A 21,827-nucleotide genomic window follows, 5' to 3' on the forward strand; every position below is an offset into this window, starting at 1 on the left:
TAAAACAGGTTTTTGCATTCAAGTTAACATTGTGAAGAATATAAGTTATATTTTGGTAATGATTTGGGATATTTTCATAAAATAATTTTAGAAAATAAAACGCGCCGTGACGTTTGGGCACTGTTGCCTAGTGACGACGGAAGGGTGTTGTTTACGGTACTGGTAAATGTTTTGTATTTTGATTGTATTGGTTGAAGAGTCGAAAATATGTAAGGGGTAATAAACAAGGGGTTATGCGTCCTATGGAAAATAATGCACTAGGTGGAAGGTGTCTGCCACGAAGCATTAGCGGAGTGGCACTGACCTTCCACGGAGTTGCATTATTTTCCAGAGAACCCATAAGAAAGTTAAAGCCCCGAGTTTATTATACCACGGCTATACTTTAACACAGACTTGCTAGTTCAGCTAACCAAACCATCAGTCATAGCTTGCTATTTTGAAAATCGAATTAAACAATGGCAATAATATTTTCAATTCGACTTTTGCTTTTAAAAGCAGCTCAAACATCCGTAAATGTATTTTGGCTATCTACTCGGATTTAAGAGCAATCTCGTTTGTGCCAGAGCGCAGAATAACTGGATAATTTACGAACGTGCAACACCCGTTGAATATGACAGGTGTCAGTAAATATTGGCAAAAAAATGAATTAAATTGTTGCTAGCAGCACAGTTACAGTCACTAACGCTCTAGATAACATGAAAACAGCCTAACTAGCCCTGCTCGGGCGAATAATGTGGCCAAAGTGAGGTGTTCTCTCATTTGTGTCTGGAAGTAGCTAGCCAACGTTAGCCAGTTGGCTTGGGCGCTGACTGCCGTTGTGAGATCAGAACTCTCGGCTCAACCCTCCTCCTCCGCCAACGCTTTGAATTTACGAACGGACAATCTGACAACACACTAGAGGCAATTTACGAACGCACCCGTAGAATATGTAAGAATTAATTTCATAGCCATTGAATTATACCGTCCATTACAGGGAAACAATATACGCTCTATAATGCCCTTCAAGTTAATCAGAAACAGGTATTAAACAATACTTGAACAAATTATTCCTTTGTAAACATGACATCAGGACCTAGCAACGTAAGCCTTAGAATCTCTAGAGTTTGTTGTCAAGGAACTCTCGCGATAGTAATTTACACAACCCTAGTACGTCAGCGAAATTAGAAAATGAGTATCTCTTCCTACGTTTCAGACCATTGCTTGCTAGCTGCATAGCTATCAGTCTATTTTTCTGGTTTTGTCGATTAGTATACTTGTTGAGGAATATATAACCTTATATGCATTAACTATTAGCGGTGGAGCTATTATGGCAACTGGACATGATTAGTTGTCTGCTATCAATTGTGATAACCGCGAAGACTCAGCACGTTAGCTACAGTGAAGGTACCGTAGCAACGACAGACGCTTGTTTGACTAGAGAGGTAGCTAATTTAGCTAGCGTAGCAGCTATTCAAGTAACTATCAACTACCTAGTAGTTGCTATACACGGTCAGTGTTAGCGATATGGCTTCTGCACTCCAAATAAAACATATGCAGGCATAACTTAGCTAACTAGACAACTTTTTTTATTTTTATTGATCAGCCAGTGTTACTAGCAAACTGAGTACTGTTAGCTATGAATAGCTAAATACTTAGCTACTCACTTTGCTAATTGTATAGCAAGCTAATACATTCTGTTTGGTAACTAACTGTTATGTCCAATTTGAATGATCGATGACAACCCTTCTGTTTACAGTGAGTGCCTAGTACCTATTTTCTGAAGACTTCACATTAGCCACCACAATGAGATTAAAGACATCATTACTCAAGGAACCAAAACATATCCTTTTCAGTTTTGTGAAAGATGGAACGATACTACAACAGTGCTTTGATCTGATTGTTCGTTTTTCTATGGACAGTCAGCAATCATTAATGAAAAATCTGTTATGAAGTTGTGCCTCTAATAACATACTAGGCCTCTTTTGCTCTGGTCTAGGGGGTATGTGTCCGTTCCTCCAACTCGCCTGAGACAAATATGATATTCAGTGCACCTTGCACCACCAGACCTGGGTTCAAATACTATTTGAAAACTTTTAAATATTTTGAGTGTTTGCTCTAGCCTGTCCGGAGTGGCAGATGGGCTGGGTTTGCAGTTTTGGGACTATTTGAATGGTTAATCAAGCACACATAACCCAGGTCTGCCTGGCACCTTTCTAAAGGCATGCTTATTGCAACCTGTATGTAGGCAAAAAAAAAATAATATGCTAATTGCTCAGACTTGTGTGTGGATCTGCCCTACCTAAATACAAAGAAAGGTTAATACAGGATCTGTGTTGATTAATTCACCTGAAAAGCAACCACTGTGGTTGAGTCTGTTGCAGTCATCAACCCTGGACCCAGAGAGTTAGGCTACAGGGGTGTGAGAGCTTTTGTTCCAGTTTAACGCTAACACACCTGGTTCAAGTAATTTAGATATTTTGCAGCAAGCTCTGATCTATTTCCACCTAACCATTGTCCTCCTTAACATCTGGACACATAAAGAGCTTGTGAGCTGTGTGGGCTGGACCACTGCAGACGAGCTGTACTCATGCAGTGAGGACCACCAGATCCTGAGATGGAACCTGCTGACCAGTGAGACCAGCCTGGTGGTGAAGCTGCAGGAGGACCTCTTCCCCGTCGACCTGCACTGGTTCCCCAAGACGGTGGGAGGCAAGAAGCAGGTCCAGGCTGAGATCTTTGTGCTCACCAGCACTGATGGCAAGTCACCAAAGGGCCCAATAATGATGAGGAATAATAAGAGATTTTCTCGTAACAGGCTTTGGTAATTTGTTTCGATAACTTTATTTATGAAGCACCTTTCATACCTAAAAGCGCTATCTGAAACATGTTTTTGGCACCGCTAACATAGAAAATTAATGTTGCATTTTAAAGCAATGGTAGTTTCTCACATTATTCAACAAGACAGATTGATATTGAATTAGGTAGGTGATAGAGGATATGAGTCCCAAGGTACATAACCGCATGGTCTGTGTGAAATGTCTCTTATTGACCAGATGCTATACTACGAAGCAAGCTTCCGTTAGCTGCACATTCTAGGTCAGGCTTCATTCGTACCACAACCGTGGATATTGCCCGTCTGCCTGCTTAGCAGGTGTGTAACTTGTGGCTCGTTGAACGCCAAGCTCTTCGTTGAGGCAATGCTGAAACATCAATCCATGGCCAAGTCGGTGCCACATTTTCAGTTGTGCCGAAATCAAAATGAAAGAAAATGTATCTTGCAAATCCAGCAGGCTTTGGTGTGAAATGGGCTTTTTGAAGTGCCATCTTTATTTTATTACTTATCGTTAATGCCGTCTTTGATGTGCTTATCAATGAACAAGCACCCTTTTCCGACTCCTGTCGCTCCTTCTGTCTGTGGAACAGCTTGTTGTGTTGTGGCTATATACACTGCTCAAAAAAATAAAGGGAACACTTAAACACCACAATGTAACTTCAAGTCAATCACACTTCTGTGAAATCAAACTGTCCACTTAGGAAGCAACACTGATTGACAATACATTTCACATGCTGTTGTGCAAATGGAATAGACAACAGGTGGAAATTATAGGCATTTAGCAAGACACCCCCAATAAAGGAGTGTTTCTGCAGGTGGTGACCACAGACCACTTCTCAGTTCCTATGCTTCCTGGCTGATGTTTTGGTCACTTTTGAATGCTGGCGGTGCTTTTACTCTAGTGGTAGCATGAGACGGAGTCTACAACCCACACAAGTGGCTCAGGTAGTGCAGCTCATCCAGGATGGAACATCAATGCGAGCTGTGGCAAGAAGGTTTGCTGTGTCTGCCAGCGTAGTGTCCAAAGCATGGAGGCGCTACCAGGAGACAGGCCAGTACATCAAGAGACGTGGAGGAGGCCGTAGGAGGGCAACAACCCAGCAGCAGGACTGCTACCTCCGCCTTTGTGCAAGGAGGAGCAGGAGGAGCACTGCCAGAGCCCTCCAAAATGACCTCCAGCAGGCCACAAATGTGCATGTGTCTTCTCAAACGGTCAGAAACATACTCCATGAGGGTGGTATGAGGGCCCGACGTCCACAGGTGGGGGTTGTGCTTACAGCCCAACACCGTGCAGGACGTTTGGCATTTGCCAGAGAACACCAAGATTGGCAAATTTGCCACTGGCGCCCTGTGCTCTTCACAGATGATAGCAGGTTCACACTGAGCACATGTGACAGACGTGACAGAGTCTGGAGACACAGTGGAGAATGTTCTGCTGCCTGCAACATCCTCCAGCATGACCGGTTTGGCGGTGGGTCAGTCATGGTGTGGGGTGGCATTTCTTTGGGGGGCCGCACAGTCCTCCATGTGCTCGCCAGAGGTAGCCTGACTGCCATTAGGTCCCGAGATGAGATCCTCAGACCCCTTGTGAGACCATATGCTGGTGCGGTTGGCCCTGGGTTCCTCCTAATGCAAGACAATGCTAGACCTCATGTGGCTGGAGGGTGTCAGCAGTTCCTGCAAGAGGAAGGCATTGATGCTATGGACTGGCCTGCCCGTTCCCCAGACCTGAATCCAATTGAGCACATCTGGGACATCATGTCTCGCTCCATCCACCAACGCCACGTTGCACCACAGACTGTCCAGGAGTTGGCGGATGCTTTTGTCCAGGTCTGGTGGAGATCCCTCAGGATGCCATCCGCCACCTCATCAGGAGCATGCCCAGGCGTTGTAGGGAGGTCATACAGGCACGTGGAGGCCACACACACACTACTGAGCCTCATTTTGACTTGTTTTAAGGACATTACATCAAAGTTGGCCTGTAATGTGGTTTTCCACTTTAATTTTGAGTGTGACTTCAAATCCAGACCTCCATGGGTTGATAAATTTGATTTCCATTGATAATTTTTGTGATTTTGTTGTCAGCACATTCAACTAGGTAAAGAAAAAACTATTTAATAAGAATATTTCATTCATTCAGATCTAGGATGTGTTATTTTAGTGTTCCCTTTATTTTTTTGAGCAGTGTTCTTATAATCCATAGAAAGGTTTTGGAACCTCTATCCCTGGCAATTTGACTGTTAAACTCATTGGTACACTAGCAATGGCTGTTAGTTTGCGTTTCAAATGTCAAAATACTATCACGTGAAAAAAAGTATTTTGGAAGGAAAATGCGTTCTACTAAATGTGTAATGTGAGTTAATATACATTTTTTAGGGGGGGATGAATAACATTTAATCAGTAGTCTTCCTCAAATGAAGAGGACGCTGTCACAATCTTTGTGAGTGGGATGGTATCTGATTTAATTGGTCTTCAATTCAATGCTCAGAGACATTATTCAGGGTAAATGGAGTTAGCCCGGAGCTAGCCTGCCTGGAGCAGGATAGTTCTGAAGGATTCGTTGCCATAGAAATTTACCAGTCTAAAAGGTGAGCCACTTTCGTGGTACAGGTTATCCCGAGTTGAACTCAAGTTGACAGAAGTTACCTCGCTAACTCCTCAAAACTGATTCAGAGCACAGGACTCTTGTTGTTCTCCTGTGTCTATATCAGCTCTAAACACACAGAGTGGAGATGTACGGAGATGGCAGGCGACGTGTGGTCACAATGTTAATGGCAGTGTAGGGTTGCATAAACACACCCACAAACTGAAGCAGCAATTTTCCCTTGCAGATCATGTAGTCATGAAAACGTTTGCATCTGTCTTTCTGGTACATAATGATTATAGTCATCATATAGGTAATATTATCACAATTGACTGCTTTTTAGAACAAGTCATTGGTTTCCTTTATGGAGAGGCAGTGTTTATGTTTTGAATGTACTAGTCCTATATCTTAACGCACAGCAACTTCAACATTTTTTGGGGAGGGGGGGGGGGGATTGCACAATAGTCCATTGCAGCTTGTAACGGCACATTTTTCTGGTTTCTGTTTTTAATGTCATTGAAATTTCACATGGCTATGAAATGGTTAAATAGAAACCACAGATGTATAACTTTGGTGTGTGTGGGGAAAATCTATAGTAACTTTTGTGGGTTTCTCCAACCTCATTTGCTGCGTGGGCCTCTGAGGCGATATGTCAAAAATGGGTTTGGTTCGTAGTACTGACAGACAGAGCAAATTCTGTGAGCAGTTTTGAATGTGGCATTTTAACAGTCAGGTCTTTTAATAGAAATTAAATTTTTAAAAGCCTATTTTAATTCTGAGCGTCCTTTAATACAGCAGCCATGGTCGTATACACACTACCTGTTTTTCTGGGTCTGCGACATTCACATTTGTTAGGACATCCAAATATAGAAACTGGAGAGAGAAGCATCATGCTGATTTGCAGTTTTAGGCAACCAGAAATGACATAGAACATTCTGTATTTTTTAATACGCACCGCCACAAAGTATATGGTAGGCTAGTGTCTTTGATAACTGTCTCCATGCCTGATCGCTCCTCGTCTCTAGCAGATAGGAAACTGTTTCATTTAAGCAGCAGAGAGACATCGCTTTCATTCTTCCGTCTTGTGTAAGAAATGTGTCTTCAGAAGGTTGCTACCAACCAGGACAGTGGAGCAAAATACATTATGTATGAGAACCTGACTCCATTGGTTACAGTTCTTTATGTTTATCTATTTGTTTGTTTCTGTGTGTGGCCGAGTGCCTATATTCTTTGTATTTATGAACTCTCCTGACATCATGTGTTATGCTTTTAGCGTGCGTTTTGACTGTTTGTTGCCTCTCAAGTGAGATTTAGAACTGGAGAGACAGTTAATATAGTATATTTCCTTCATATCTAATGGACTGTACCCGTCTTCATCCTGTCTGTTCTTTTGTCTGTCTGTAGGCAAGTTCCACCTGGCCTCTAAGATGGGCCGTATTGAGAAGAGTGTGGAGGCCCACAAAGGAGCTGTATTAGCCGGGAGATGGAACTACGACGGGACCGCTCTCATCACAGGTGAGGGGGACACAGGGTAATAAACACACACAAGAAAATGTAATACGCTGCTCAGTAACAAGTTTGTTATAACTGCCGTAGGTTGTAACTCCGATTGTTGATGTTGTTTCCTCAGCTGGGGAGGACGGACAGATCAAGATCTGGTCTAAGAGTGGCATGCTGAGGTCCACCTTGGCCCAGCAAGGTAAAATGTTTCGAACTATTCTTTCAACCACTCAGCTCAGCACTTACTGTATTTGAAAATGAATTTGCGCAGCAGACTCGTAGTGCATAGCCACACTTTGTTTTGAAACAAATGCAGCCACCAATATTGTCCCTTTTTAACAATTTCCTGTTTTGTCAGCATGGGGCCCTGTAGTTTTTGTGGTGCAGTTGCTCCACGGTGTAGTGACAACATTGCACTCTCTCTGTGTGAAGAGGTGTATGTGAGTGTGTGTGTGTGCTGTAGTCTTCCAGCCCAGTGTCGTCAGCATGCTTCTATTAGACTGGCGCTTAGCTGAACTGATCAAGTGTGCTCGCATACTCCCTTAAAAGACCTTCGCTTGAAAAACAACAAAATTCGGCAATAGTTCTGTTAGTCCTTCTTGAGATGTCATAGCCAGTGTACACTTCCTCAAGAAATCTGTCATTCATTTTTATGTGCAGTACCAGTCAAAAGTTTGGACACACCTACTCATTCCAGGGGTTTTTCTTTATTTTACTATTTTCTACATTGTGGAATATTAGTGAAGACATCAAAACTATGAAATATAACATATGGAATCATGTAGTAACCGAAGTAATGTTAAACAAATCAACATACATGTGGGAACTCCTTCACTGTTGGAAAAGCATTCCAGGTGAAGCTGATTGAGCGAATGCCAGGAGTGTGCAAAGCTGTCATCAAGGTAAAGGGTGGCTACTTTGAAGAATCTCAAATACAAAATGTATTTTTATTTGTTTAAGACTTTTTTTTGCTTACTACATGATTCTATATGTGTTATTTCATAGTTTTGATGTCTTCACTATTATTCTACAATGTAGAAAATAGTACAAATAAAGAAAAAACGTTGAATGAGGAGGTGTGTCCAAACTCTTGACTGGTTCTGTATGTGCCAAGAAGAACAATTTTACATCTAACTAAGATGTTTGTGGCAGTATATCTCAAGTGAAACAATGTGCATGAAAATGAGTCGTGTCTCGTTGAATGACAACATACATATAATTGAAGAATCCCTACTGTTGACCAATCATCAACGAAGGGGTGTGGACTTCGGCTACCGACTTCGGCTTGACTCGAGGAAAAAAAATTCAGTACCCATGTGTGAATGAGAATGCACTGTGTTAATCATAGGGGGTGAGTGTGTCAGCCTGGTGCTTTTTCAAGCCGCCTGTAGGTCTCTCTCACACTCTGTGCCCAGGCAGAGGACCTGCTGGGGCCGGGCCAGGGACAGTTGTAATGAGGTCAAACCCATGAACACAGCCACGTGAGTTACAGAGAGGGAGAGACGGCGCTAGCGGAAATTTTGTAAACATAAGGCAACACACAGCCACCAATTAAAGTCTCACACACAGACCGCTGTGTTCATTAAGGCCCCTTCTGCTTTTTAGGGCACCTCACTGGATGAAAGAGAGAGAGCGAGAGAGAGGTATGTAGAGAGAGAGCGAAAGGGATTTGATGAAAAGAGAAAGGCTTGTCACAGAGCGATACAATACTGTTCATGTGTATTCTCTGTGCCGTGTCACAAAAGTTTCTCCATTTAAACTGAGCTTTTGCTTGAGGACAAGTGGCATGATGCGCTGCCATTATACAGCTCTGAGAATGGTGGTTATATAGTAACCTAGATAATGTCATCACAGTACATATAGAAAGACTAGTACAGTTTGAAGCTCTACAGGATATGCCTCATGTTCTGACAATTTTTAGGCTTTCACATTTACTTCCACAGTTGGGATTTGTGTGTGTGTACAGTGTCTTTACAGTGTGTGTGTACAGTGTCTTTACAGTGTGTGCGTACAGTGTGTCTCTGTCTGTGTGTATTTAAAACTGCTGTAAACGATGCCGGTGCGACGATCTGAAAGATGGCCTTTGTGTTAATAGTGTTTAGTCCAGCCAGATGATTTAAGATGACAACCATGGAGGATTTAAGATGACAATCTGGCAGACAGAGAGAAGTGTGTGTGTGTGTGTTGAACTATTAGGGTGTAATGCTGCTGGATACAGTTGAAAATGCAGCCAATGCTCCAGTTCCATTTTTATTAAAGGCACCGTAAAGTTTCAAAGGTTTATTGGAGTGGAGTTTTATTAAAATCCATAAAAAAGACTCCTAATGATCCATTTCTCTAACCAGTACTCGCATACAGATGGTTTACTTATTAATTGATTCATTGTGCCATTTTGAAATATCTTCTCAGAAGTGGCCCCCAAAAAATGTTGCCGTTGATGGTAAAACCTGGCCATCCGGATGACATGGATGCATTCTCCTGAATGAATGGGCTCTTTGCTTCCATAGAAAACTGGGCAGAGGCAGGAGCAGTTTCGCCACACGATGCACATTCTCCCTCAGTCCTCTATTTAATGTGTCTGTCTGTGTTGTTGTGAACCATGGCATTGACTGGACAGGCTTGAGAGGGAGTGAGCAGCACAGCCGCTGTTGCACGTACAGATTTGAGGAGCGCATGGAGGAACTGGTGGTGTCTCCTAACAGGTGTGGACACATCATCCACACTGCAGATGCATCTGTGCAGGTGCTGCGCCCCCTTATGCACATACACACTGCAGGAGTCACGGGTACAGCTGGGGGCCGTTGTTGTGAGTCTTGAGTGCGATGATGTAACCGTGTCCCATTTGTGTGGGGGAGGAAGAGTGAGGGAGGAGAGGACGTGTGTAGAAGAGGAGGAGGGGGGCAGAGGGAACTCGTCTCAGCCGTCTCTCATTGTCAGCCCGCGATCATGTGACCTCTTGGCATTTGAGAAACCACAAGCAGGGTTAAATGTCAGCCTGCCTCTTTCTCTCTCACTCACTCACACACACACACACACACACACACACACACACACTCGGTTTAGGCAGGTTTCTCTTAACGCTCAGCTGTCTTGGTGTGATACACAGCCAGGTCTGCAGGATTCCAGCAAGCTTTGCACGCAAAACCCCATTCCTACAGGCTGTACGAGGTGAACCTTAAGAGTAAATATGACACTGCTGTGGTGTGGAAATTAGAAATGCAATCTCCTCCAGCTGCTGCAGTGTCTCTGTGTTTGTAAGGAACACCAAGCACTTCTCCCTCTTTGATAAGGACTGCCTCGAGGTAAACTGTGTGATAGCTAATCAATGCTCTGATGAAACCAGAGTCAACTAACTAGTGGATCTTCTACTGACAGAATGACTTTATTATATGTCACGCTGTCTGAGAAGGAGATGCAACTGTGAAACGGCCTTAAACAAGTTTCAGTTGTCATAATTTTCTGATGTTAATGGATGTGTTATGAAAATAGTATTATAAAAGTTATTGTTTAAGCACATGGACATTGTTAAGCAGTGTGATTCCTCACCTCCTGCTGTGTGTGTCTCTCTCTCTCTCTCTCTCTCAGGGTCTCCTGTGTACTCGGTGGCCTGGGGCCCGGACTCTGATAGGATCCTGTACACGTCAGGCAGACTGCTGATAATCAAGCCCCTGCAACCTAGCGCCAAGCTCCTACAGGTACTGTGTGTGTGTGTGTGTGTGTGTGGGGCTTGAAGACCTCACACTCCAGTGAGTATTCTTCTTCATGTACATTTGTTTATTGTTTTTGGCACTGAATTGTGCCTGGGACCCTGAGTAAACACCAGAGGGTTTAGTGTGCACCCCCCTCCCCCCACCTCTTCCCTCCCTCTGAGCAGAGCAACAGCTGGCAGTGTATGGAGAAACCCCCTGCACAACTCTGAGCCCTATAACCCCCCCCCCCCATCCCCCTGCTCCCTTTGGGGAGAGACAGAGTCGTGGGAGAGAGGGGGGTTTGGGGAGGCGGGGGGGGGTGGAGATCAGGAGTTGTAGTGATAACCTTCACATGGCAGGAGGAGAAAGGAGACCATGACTGAGTTGACTCCTCCTCTCGTCCTCCTTTTATGGCACGTGCCTCTGGTTATCTGTTGGTCGATACATCTCATGAGTATTGACCTATAGTGCCTTCGGAAAGTATTCAGACCCTTTGACTTTTTCCATATTTTGTTACGTTCTAATTCTAAAATGGATTAAATTGGGGCGTCTGGTTGCCTAGTGGTTAGTGCGTTGGGCCAGTTACCGAAAGGTCGAATCCCTGAGCTGACAAGGTAAAAATCTGTCGTTCTGCCCCTGGACAAGGCAGTTAACCCACTGTCCCTAGGCCATCATTGTAAATAAGAACTGGTTCTTAACTGACTTGCCTAGTTAAATAAAGGTAACATTTCTTTTTTCTTTTTTTTCTCATCAATCTACACACAATACCCCATAATGACAAAGCAAAAACAGGTGTTTAGATTTTTTTGAACATTTATTTTTAAAATAAATTCACATTTGCATAAGTATTCAGACCCTTTACTCAGTACTTTGTTGAAGCACCTTTGGCAACGATTACAGCCTCTAGTCTTTTTGGGTATGACGCTACAAGCTTGGGACACCTGTATTTGTGGAGTTTCTCACATTCTTCTCTGCAGATCATCTCAAGCTCTTGTCAGGTTGGATGGGGAGCGTCGTTGCACAGCCTTTAACATGTCTCTCTAGAGATGTTCAGTGACTTGTCCCGAAGTCACTCTTGCGTTGTCTTGGCTGTGTGCTTAGGGTCGTTGTACTGTTGGAAGGTGAACCTTCGCCCCAGTCTGAGCAGATTTTCATCAAGAATCTCTCTGTACTTTGCTCTGTTCATCTTTCCCTCTATCCTGACGAGTCTCCCAGTCCTTGCCGCTGAAAAACATCCCCACAGCATGATGCTGTCACCACCATGTTTCACCGTAGGGATGGTACCAGGTTTCCTCCAGACGTAACGCTTGGCATTCAGGCCAAAGAGTTCAATCTTGTTTTAATCAGACCAGAGAATATTGTTTCTCATGGTCTGAGAGTCCTTTAGGAGCCTTTTGGCAAACTCCAAGCGGGCTGTCATGTTCCTTTTACTGAGGAGTGGCTTCGGTCTGGCCACTCTACCATAAAGGCCTGATTGGTGGAGTGATGGTTATCCGTCTAGAAGGTTCTCCCATCTCTCTGGAACTCTGTCAGAGTGACCATCCTGACCAAGGCCCTTCTCCCCCGATTGCTCTAGGAAGAGTCTTGGTGGTTCCAAACTTCTTCCATTTAAGAATAATGAAGAACTTCAATGCTGCAGACATTTTTTTGGTACCCTTCCCCAGGTCTGTGCCTCGACACAATCCTGTCTTGTCTCATGGCTTTGTTTTTGATCTGACATGCACGGTCAACTGTGGGACCTTATATAGACAGGTGTGTTCCTTTCCAAATCATGTCCAATGAATTGAATGTACCACAGGTGGACTCCAATCAAGTTGTAGAAACATCTCAAGGATGATCAATGGAAACAGGATGCACCTGTTTGAATACTTGTGTAAATAAAGTATTTCTGTTTTTTAGTTTGAATACATTTGCAAAAATGACAACCTGTTTTCTCTTTGCCATTATGGGGTACTGTGTAGATGGAGGGGGGGAAATGATTTAATCCATTTTAGAATAAGGCTGTAGCATAACAATGTGGAGGAAGTCAGGTCTGAATACTTTCTGAATGCACTGTGTGACTGTCCAACCTTTCCTTACTTTTTTGAAGGGGAAACTATTCTGACGATTTTTCCCAGTCCCATTCAGTATGCTGAACAATAAGCAGCACATCAGGATGTGTCAGTAAGTCACTTGGCGAACGCTGGGGTGTGTGAGTTAGTGTGTGTGTGTGTATTACAGAGATGTAATGGGGTCTCGCACCCGTGGCGACCTGTGAAGGCTCTGCCCTGTTTCCAATTAGAGCCAAATCCAAGCTATTACATTAACACAGAGCAGACTGGGAGGCTGTCAGAGAGAGCACCTCGCTCGACCTATAGCTCTCTCTCTTGTCTACTAGGCTCCTTCTGATAAGAACGCTCTCCTCCCTGTATCTGCTTTGTCTTGTCTCCCTGCAGACTTCTCCCGCTTGTCCTTGACAAAAGAACCTCTGAGTCATATTAGCCTTCAGCCCAGCGTGTAGTATATCGATATGGACCTGCGCCCCCCCCCCTCTTTCCTTTCCTCTCTTTCCTTCCCTGGGACTGGTTAACCGAGGTGTGATCCTGAATGTATTGGTTGGGTATGGAGAATATCACTGCTCTCGCATAAACATCTGCTCTTTCTCTGCTCCCTCATCTCTTCCTTGTCCCTCGCTCCCTTCCTCTCCCCAGTGGAAGGCCCATGATGGGATCATTCTGAAGGTGGACTGGAACTCTGTGAATGACCTGATACTGTCAAGTGGAGAGGACTGTAAATACAAGGTCAAGTGTATCCCGTGATCCAAAAATGAACTGTGTTATAACGTGTGTATCATGCAGTCGCAATACTGTCTAATTGACCCTGTTCCTTCTCCCACCTCTCTCTCCTTCTCTCCCCCTCCTTCCCGTCATCTCCCTCCTTCCCCCTCTCAGGTGTGGGACAGCTATGGTCGTCTGCTATACACGTCCTCGTCACATGACTACCCTGTGACCTCGGTGTCCTGGTCTCCGGATGGGGAGGTGTTCGCCGTGGGCTCCTTCAACACCCTGCGACTCTGTGACAAGACCGGGGTAAGGGCTCCCCTCACCCCACCACACGTCCACTGCCAACCCCTCACACATTTCTGTGTACTGTCACTGTGTGTGTTTCAGTGTGACAAACCTGGTTCTGTAAGAGGTCCTCCATCTCTTCCCTAGTGTGTGGAAGTAGATGGTGAATGCATGGTGTCTCTCTCTGTACATTTAGCTCATTAGTCTCTGTCACATGTCAGTATTAATATCTGGGGCTGATAGTGTTGTTGATGGTAAGTGGACTTGTAATGAGCGAGTGATGGATGGCAGGTAGCCTAGTGGTTAGAGCGTTGGACTAGTAACCAGAAGGTTGCAAGATCGAATCCCCGAGCTGACAAGTTAAAAATCTGAACAAGGCAACTAACCAACTGTTCCTAGGCCGTTATTGAAAATAAGAATTTGTTCTTAACTGACTTGCCTAGTTAAATAAAGGTAAAAAATGTTGTTTTATTATTCTTCAACGCATGGCCAGAAACAATATATCTTAGCTGGATTCCTTGTTTAGTTAGAATGGCCTAATGAAAACAAACAGCACAGGGCTCTGGTCGTCTGCACTGATCACCACTCATTTCATGCTACATTTTGATCTAATTAGAATCAAATGGCATATTTTTTGCACCAAAACAAATGGTCTGGAGAGAGACTCTGAGCCAACGCAGATGTCTACACAACACCGAGGTTATGAAAGAGGTTGTGTGTGTGTGTGTGTGCGCTTGTAAACACTGTGTATTTTAGTTTGTGCATGCATGTGTGTATTCAAGGGTATTAGCTTTCACTTGTCCAGTTTTTACAGATCAGTGTGGATGAAGGAAAGTAGATGTGGAGAGGAAGGAAGCCATCTTGTTCTTCTGAGTTGAACCCTCAGTAGGACGCTATTCCATTCAAGCCTGTTACTAGCTTTTAGGGATTACGAGTCAGAAAAAAGTTAGTGCTTATTACTGTACTCTTGCTGCTATCTTCTTTTCACACTGTAAATATTGCTTTATTTTTTTATTGAGTACACAAATCCAATAAGATTATTTGGACTAGTGAGACCACAAACTCTCTGAGCGGGTGTAATTGTGTCGAATAATGAACCTAAATCACCTTTCTTCACAATGACAATCATGTCTCTGTGTTGTGAGTTTGTTTACGTTGTGGGTCTGTTCCATTGTTTGTCATTGCGCCACTCTGTCTTGTGGTGGGGTTGACTGTGGCGCTCTCTTTCTTTCTGATGACGCGTACAGTAACTCTTAACTGGAGTAAGGGTCTGTTTGCCTTCACCTCCTCCCAGGCCACAGAGGGAGAGTGTGGTGTATACTGTAGCCCGGCCCTGGCCCGCCGTGGGAGGGTTGCACAACACCAGGGAGAAGAAGACCGAGGAAGAAGAGAAACAAAGAGAGAGAGAAGGCCACTCAAAAGTCACTTCGTAACTGCTTCTTGATAAGTTGATGAATCTGATCCCGTGTTCTGTCGGCCCAGCGGCCCTTGCTTTCAGTCTCCTGCACATTTGGTGTGTAGGCTGTGTTCCAGTACGTACAGGGTAACTGTTGCATCCCTGCCTGTATCTGGGCTGTAGTTGGGCTGCGGTGCAGAAGGAGTTAAGCACAGTGAGGAATCTTTGCTGTTACTACCGTGACTAATGGGCAGGAGTTTCATTCTGTATCTGGTACAATGAAACCTTGCACTTTACAGAGCGCTGCCTCAGCAGGAACGGCCAAGCACGTTTAACCCCTAACCTCCAGCAGGACTTCTCTCCTCCTCTCTATCTATCTCTCTGTCACCTTTTCTTTTTTCTTTCTCTTTATCTCGCTCTCTTTCACTCTCTCTATCCCTCCATGGGACAGATGAAGTGCATTACCCTCCTCATTACCACAGGGCTGGGAGGAGGGGGGATACCCCATTACACGCACACACACAGATACTGAGGCACACATTAACAAAGATGCACAGATACAGACACACACATGTTGGGGCTAGTCTCAACGTCAGCCCAGGACTGAACTTGATACATTTTTCTCATGTTTTTTTTTTTATGGATAGTTGATTATCTTGATATATGTCTCTATATTGACTTGAATAAGGGAGCAACTGTTAGGGTCTTGTCCCCAGCCCCTCTCCTCTTTAGGCATGGCAGATCTTAGATTCTCTATTAAGCACAAAGCAGTACACTGTCACTTTTTTTTACTGGATTTGAGCACAAGAAGTGAGTGTGTGTGTGTGCCTGCGTGTGTGTGTGCCTGCGTGTGTGTGTGCCTGCGTGTGTGTGTGCATCCGTGCATGCACTCCAATGGGCCTGCGAGACAACAGTCTATTTACGAGGCACTGCAGCTGGTGTCTAGCGTCTGGACTCTGTCACGATCCCTGACACTGTGACACTCACTAACAAGTGTGACTCATTGTGCCCTCTCTCCTTCCCTCTCTGCCTTTCTCTTGCCTTCCTTTCCCACCCACCCTTTCTCAAATCAAATCAAATGTATTTATATAGCCCTTCGTACATCAGCTGATATCTCAAAGTGCTGTACAGAAACCCAGCCTAAAACCCCAAACAGCAAGCAATGCAGGTGTAGAAGCACGGTGGCTAGAAAAAACTCCCTAGAAAGGCAAAACCTAGGAAGAAACCTAGAGAGGAACCAGGCTATGAGGGGTGGCCAGTCCTCTTCTGGCTGTGCCGGGTGGAGATTATAACAGAACATGGCCAAGATGTTCAAATTTCTCTCTCTCTCTCTTCCCCTTTCTCTCTCTCTCCCCCTTTCTCTCTCGTCTGCAGATCGGTACACAGACACTATCATAGACCCTGTTAGTATGTGTGTGTGTTAGACTCATTTGTCAGAATAACAAATACAGTCTGATGATGACGCTCCTGTGGATGCTATGACATCACGGTAAGATGGTAGATTGTTTTTCTGTCTTCAACTTTCCTCTCTACCATGAAGACCTCTGCAGACTCTTCCAGACAGAAACCCCCACTCCAGCTCACTGATAACCTAACGCACGCCAGACGCCGTGTTCTGTCCCATGTTGGGTCTTGTTTCAGGCCTTAATTGAAATGTTCAGAACAATCATTGGGCTATTAATACCTGCTGTTCCCAGGATGTGGTTGGGACTGAAGACGTGGCCCAGCTCTGGCCCAGTCCAGGAACCGAAAACCAGGAACCCTTCACTCCACTAATTAGCCAAAACCAATGTGCAATGGCTGTCCTGCTTCAGAAAGCCTGTACTCAATCAGGAGCGGCTGATGGCTTCTTAAAGCTGCTATTTGCCCATCTATTTGACCTCATCTGAAACAGCGCTATGACATGAAGTCAGAAATGTGTTCTAAATCTGTGCTGGGTTTCCTACCACCCGACACACACACACACACACACATTGGAAGTGGAAAGTCTGAGGCTCCCTCTCCACTCCCATAACATCTGCCTGCCCCACTCACACAGCCATAGGAGATAAGTCGTCATAAATTGTCAAATGTATAGCTGACAGTTGCAGCGTTGTTCTGAAGGGGAGGGGGTCATGATTTGGAGTATAAAACCACTGGTATCTGATGTAATGCAGATATTATTTTGCGCGACACGTAAAATGTCCCGAATCAATGCAATTGATGATTTAATGATTTATCGTCTCCAGCTGTGATTTTTCTGCCTGATACAATGTCAGTCTGTTGGCTCACATAGCTACACAGAAAATACGCCGTACAATGGGTTCTGATAGCGTTTGGAGAATCCTATGAGATCAGTCTGGTCTGACCTGTGTCCCATTCTGTCTCTCTGTGTGTGTGTGTGTGTGTGTGTGTGTGTTTAATAGTCACATGTACAGGGTTGCAGGTGTGATTACTGGGTACCGTGAACATCTTAGGCTCCAACATGCAGTACTAAGTGAAATACAATGATGTAAATGGTAATAAAACAATGTATGGAAATATAAATAATACTACATACATCATAACTGTAGCAGTGATGAATAAAGACATATCTTTGGGGTGGAGGCAGAGTAAAGACTGTTGGGGGGTGGGGGAGTGTCCATAGAGGGAGCAGCATGACCATTGAAGGGGTGCGGGGAGTGAAGCAGCTTGATGGTCTGAGGGTAGAAAGTCTTGCTGTTTTTGCCATGATGCTCATGTACTGCCCACAACTGAGTAATTGAAACGGGGAGAGCAGGGCAGGGCTTGGGTGGCTGGGAGTCCCTGATGATCTTCTTTGCCTTCCTGAGACACCTGGTGTTGTAGGTGAAGGCAGGCAGTGTGCACCCAATGGTGCGTTTGGCTGCATGTATCACCCTCTGAACAGCCTTGCTGTCTGTGGTGGTGAAGTTTCCGTACCAGGCTGTGATGCAGCCTGACAGTATGCTTTCGATGGTGCTCCCGTAGAACACTGTGAGGGCCCACGGGACAGGCCAAATTTCTTCAGCATCCTGAGGGTGAAGAGTCGCTGTCGTGCCTTCACCACGTTGTCCGTGTGGTTAGACCATTTCATCTTCTCTGAGATGTGTACATCGAGGAATTTGATGTTATTGACCGTCTCCACAGCGGCCCTGTTGATGAGGATGGGGGTGTCCAGCCTGGTTCCTCCTGATGTCCACAATCACAATATTTGTTTTGCTATCATTAAGGGGGAGGTTGTTTACCTGGCACCACGGTATCAGAGTGCCTCGTTGTTGTTGGTAATCAGACCTACTATTGTCGTCAGCGAACTTGATGAAGGAGTTGGAACTGTGTGAGGCCACGCAATCGTGGGTATACAGGGAATACAGCAGGGGACTAAGGATGCACCCTTGTGGGGCCCCCTTGTTGAGAATCAGTGTCAAGGAGGTAATGTTACGTACCGTCACAACCTGGGGGCGGCCCATCAGGAAGTCCAGGACCGAGTTACATAGGGAGACATTCAGACCCAGGGCCATGAGCTTTGTATTGAGTTTATAGGGCACTATGTTATTGTAGGCCGAGCTGAAGTCGATGAACAGCATCCTCACATATGCATTCCTTTTGTCCAGGTGGGTAAGGGCAGTGTGCAGTGCAATTGCGTCATCCGTGGATCTGTCAGGGCGGTAGGTTTGACTAGCCTCTCAAAGCACTTCATGTTGACGGAAGTGAGTGCTACTGGTTGGTAGTCGTTCAGTTTCTTTCCCCAGGTGGGCATAGCAACCGGAGCTAGGGAGAGGTTGAAAATGTCAGAGAATATAACAGCCAACTGGTCTGCACATGCTCTGAGGGCACGGCTAGGGATGCTGTCTGGGCCGGCGGCCTTGAGGGTTAACACGTTTGAATGACTTACATGTGTAGCCCACGTTGTCATTGGGGGCTCTCTTCGGCAGCTCAGTGTCATTGTGCTCGAATCGTGACTAAAAGGTGTTTAACTCCTCCGGTAGGTTGGCGTTGGTGATGTGGCTGGCTTTTCTTCTCGTAATCCGTGATAGTTAGGAGCCTCTGCCACATTCGCCTTGTGTCCAACCCGCTGAATTGCTCCTTCACTTTGTCACTTTACATGTTTAGGTCGTATTTGTACTGTTTAACCATATTTTTTCCTCCAGTCACCTTGCCCTGTTTATAAGCAGCATCTCTCTTTTCCAGTTTTGATATAAGGCTGCTATCAGTCCACGTTTTTTGATTCCTCATTCCCACCCCTGGGTCGCTCTCTTTTCTCTTGTCTATTTGCCATGGCCTCTGTCTTTCTCCTAACTGACTTCTTATCCCACCACTCATATTTCCTCAGTTTTATCTATCTTGTCCTTCTTTCTCTCTAGGGAACGTATCTGTATGTGACTTTAGGTTCCCTGTGAGGTCCCTTCACTTAGACTTTGTAAGGCTGGGATCAGTGTGTCTCCCTTCCTTTCTATAAAGTATCAGTTTCTATTCTCCAGGCTGTACCACTCCAGTGTGCCCTGCTTGGCTGCCAGCCTCTGGCCAACGGCTGGCCTGGAAACGCTCCCTGCCGCTGGAGCGATATAAAAGGCCTCTGAACTAAACGCTGGTTTGAGTCCTGAAGCGCTCTTAGTGGAGCATGAAAAGGGCAGAGAAAACGATTGTAGATTTATTAGTCTTTTCTGCTTTATCTGTTTTCATCACATTAGCTACGATGGTTAGCGCAATGCAGACGGCGAACATGTCACTGTAAAAGTGAGAGGGCAGGCTGCACGAGTTGGACAGGGGGAAAGAAAGGGAGAGGAGAGCTGCGTGGAAAAACAGCAGATGTGGAGGGGGTTACACACTAGAGAGGGAGAGAGAGAGCGCAGTGAAACAAAGAGAGTCCTGAGTCAGCAACGGCAGAGCAGTTTTCTCCCCAGGCAACTGGGCTGGGCTCCTCCTCTCTCTCTCTCTTTCTGCCTGACACACTCCACATGCTCCTACTTTGTCTCCTCGATCTCCTTCTTCTCTTGCTCTCTCTTTCAAAAAGTCATATGCTTTATTGCCATAGCGTTTACAGGTACAACAATCTTGTTAAAGACAGTTAATTAGATAAAGTATTAAGATCACTATCAAATGAACTAAATGAGAAACAGAAAAATAGGTGAACTTACCCTCACTACACACTTTTTCTCCACCTTTCTCTTCCCCTTATGAGCCAAACTCTACTTTACATGTTCTCTCTCTCTCTCTCTCTCTCTCTCTCTCTCTCTCTCTCTCTCCCCCCCCCTACCTACCTACAACCAGCTGCAGTTTAGAGAGGGAGAGTTTAAGCAGTGAAATGGGCACTTTGGGTCTATCTTTACCACTAAGTCAAGACTCTCTTCCTTCACACATTTTCTCTGTTTTCTTTTAAATAATTTTTACTTCTCCTTTCAACACGTCTAGGTGAAGTTGCCTATGAAATGTTTTTGAACAAGTGGACACATTCTGGTTTTAACAGCCTCTACTTCTCAGCCAGTTAAAACAGCCATCAAATGTATCTCTTCAGTTTGCGTGGTAATAACACAGGCTGGCACTGCAGGCAGGTTCAAGTCCTGGTCTTAAATGAGCAGTGCAGGACAGTGGAATGCTACATCAACCCGCATTCATGAAAAAGCAACCTCCTATTTTCTCTTTTATAACAGCTCTCTTCGGTCACGTGTGTCTTCAGGTAAGGATGTGGAGGGACCGGCATTACCAGGTGTTGGTTTGCTGTGCTTGGATTTTAGTTGGCACGGCTGATGGAAAAGTGTATGTGTTTCAGGATCTTTTTTCAGATGATTGACTGCACTTCCGGTGTGTGTGTGTGTGTGTGTGTGATCGGTCAGAGTGAGAGGCACTTGTTGACATGGTATTAATCTCTTGAGTTTGGCGTCAAGCTTGCCATGTTGAAAAGCGAACAGAGAGAGAGCTTGAAAAATAGTAAAAATAAGAGGGGAAGCAGCTGATGGTTTGACAAATGTAGTGTGGAACTGTCCAATATATCTTGTGAAGTTGGCTGGAGTGTGGGGCTGGGAGAATTGGTCTCCATAAACGATGGTGGTTACCCCCCTTTTCTCCCATCTCCTCCCCTTTCTCCCACCCCTCCCCCACTCTGGTGTAGGGTGAGATGTATGACATACTGAGACAGTGCCATGCCAGGCCCTCTGATAGTCATCACTCCCCACACCACTAAATTACTACCTCCACACACAAGGCAAACATGTCACACACAGAGAGAGCGGGTAGAGAGGGAAAGGGGATGTACTGGGAGGCAAGATGAGGGTAACTCGAAGGAGTGAGATGTTTTAAAAGAGAAATTACGTGTAAAAAGTTGGGAGATGCAAAGAGAAAGTGAGTGAGATGTGTGTGTGTGTATATATATATATATATGTGTTTGTTAGAGTGGAAGATTAAAACATTTAAGAAGTGTTATTAATATCAATGTCAATAAAAGGACCTACATTCAGCTGAATTATTAACTTGACCCTGAAAGCACATAAAGCAGCCCCCACATTTCTCCCAAGGTTTGGTGTGTACGGGTGTGAGAGATGTGTTGTAATTATTTGGTGTTATTGCTCTTGCGTTGGTGTGCATGCTTCCGTGTGTGTGCTGAAGGCGACTGTTTATTGGTGTATCACTTAATTTTCACCCGCTTATTTACATGGCCCAGGCTCAGTGACGTAACAAGCTATTACTGGGGACCAGGGGGAGAGGCCAGGGGGATGGAGGAGTGAGGTAAGGAAATGGGTAGTGGTGGGGGTCAATATTTCTCTCCTGTACTTGCATGTGTGTTTATTAGTAGGGCTGTGACGGGTTTGGAAATGTGAGGTTATAG

The 21,827-nt window shown here is 44.9% G+C and overlaps 1 protein-coding gene across 3 annotated transcripts in view; it reads left to right on the forward strand.

Moving 5' to 3' along the window:
* The first annotated feature begins 52 nt into the window (after positions 1-52).
* LOC115137798 (intraflagellar transport protein 80 homolog) overlaps positions 53-21,827 on the forward strand; it is a 112,923-nt gene continuing 91,148 nt past the window's right edge. The window contains exons 1-8 of one of the 3 annotated variants that reach the window (XM_065024521.1): positions 53-156; positions 1,736-1,817; positions 2,513-2,736; positions 6,801-6,911; positions 7,027-7,095; positions 10,482-10,591; positions 13,276-13,365; positions 13,516-13,653. In XM_065024521.1, coding sequence (XP_064880593.1) covers positions 1,783-1,817; positions 2,513-2,736; positions 6,801-6,911; positions 7,027-7,095; positions 10,482-10,591; positions 13,276-13,365; positions 13,516-13,653 — 777 coding nt within the window. In that variant the 5' untranslated portion in view covers positions 53-156; positions 1,736-1,782. Of the gene's footprint in view, positions 157-1,156; positions 1,422-1,735; positions 1,818-2,512; positions 2,737-6,800; positions 6,912-7,026; positions 7,096-10,481; positions 10,592-13,275; positions 13,366-13,515; positions 13,654-21,827 lie in introns of those variants that run through there. The other 2 variants (XM_065024522.1, XM_065024520.1) reach the window with 2 other exon arrangements.

This window comes from Oncorhynchus nerka, linkage group LG11, assembly GCF_034236695.1.
Source record: "Oncorhynchus nerka isolate Pitt River linkage group LG11, Oner_Uvic_2.0, whole genome shotgun sequence".
NCBI classification, from domain to species: Eukaryota; Metazoa; Chordata; class Actinopteri; order Salmoniformes; family Salmonidae; genus Oncorhynchus; species Oncorhynchus nerka.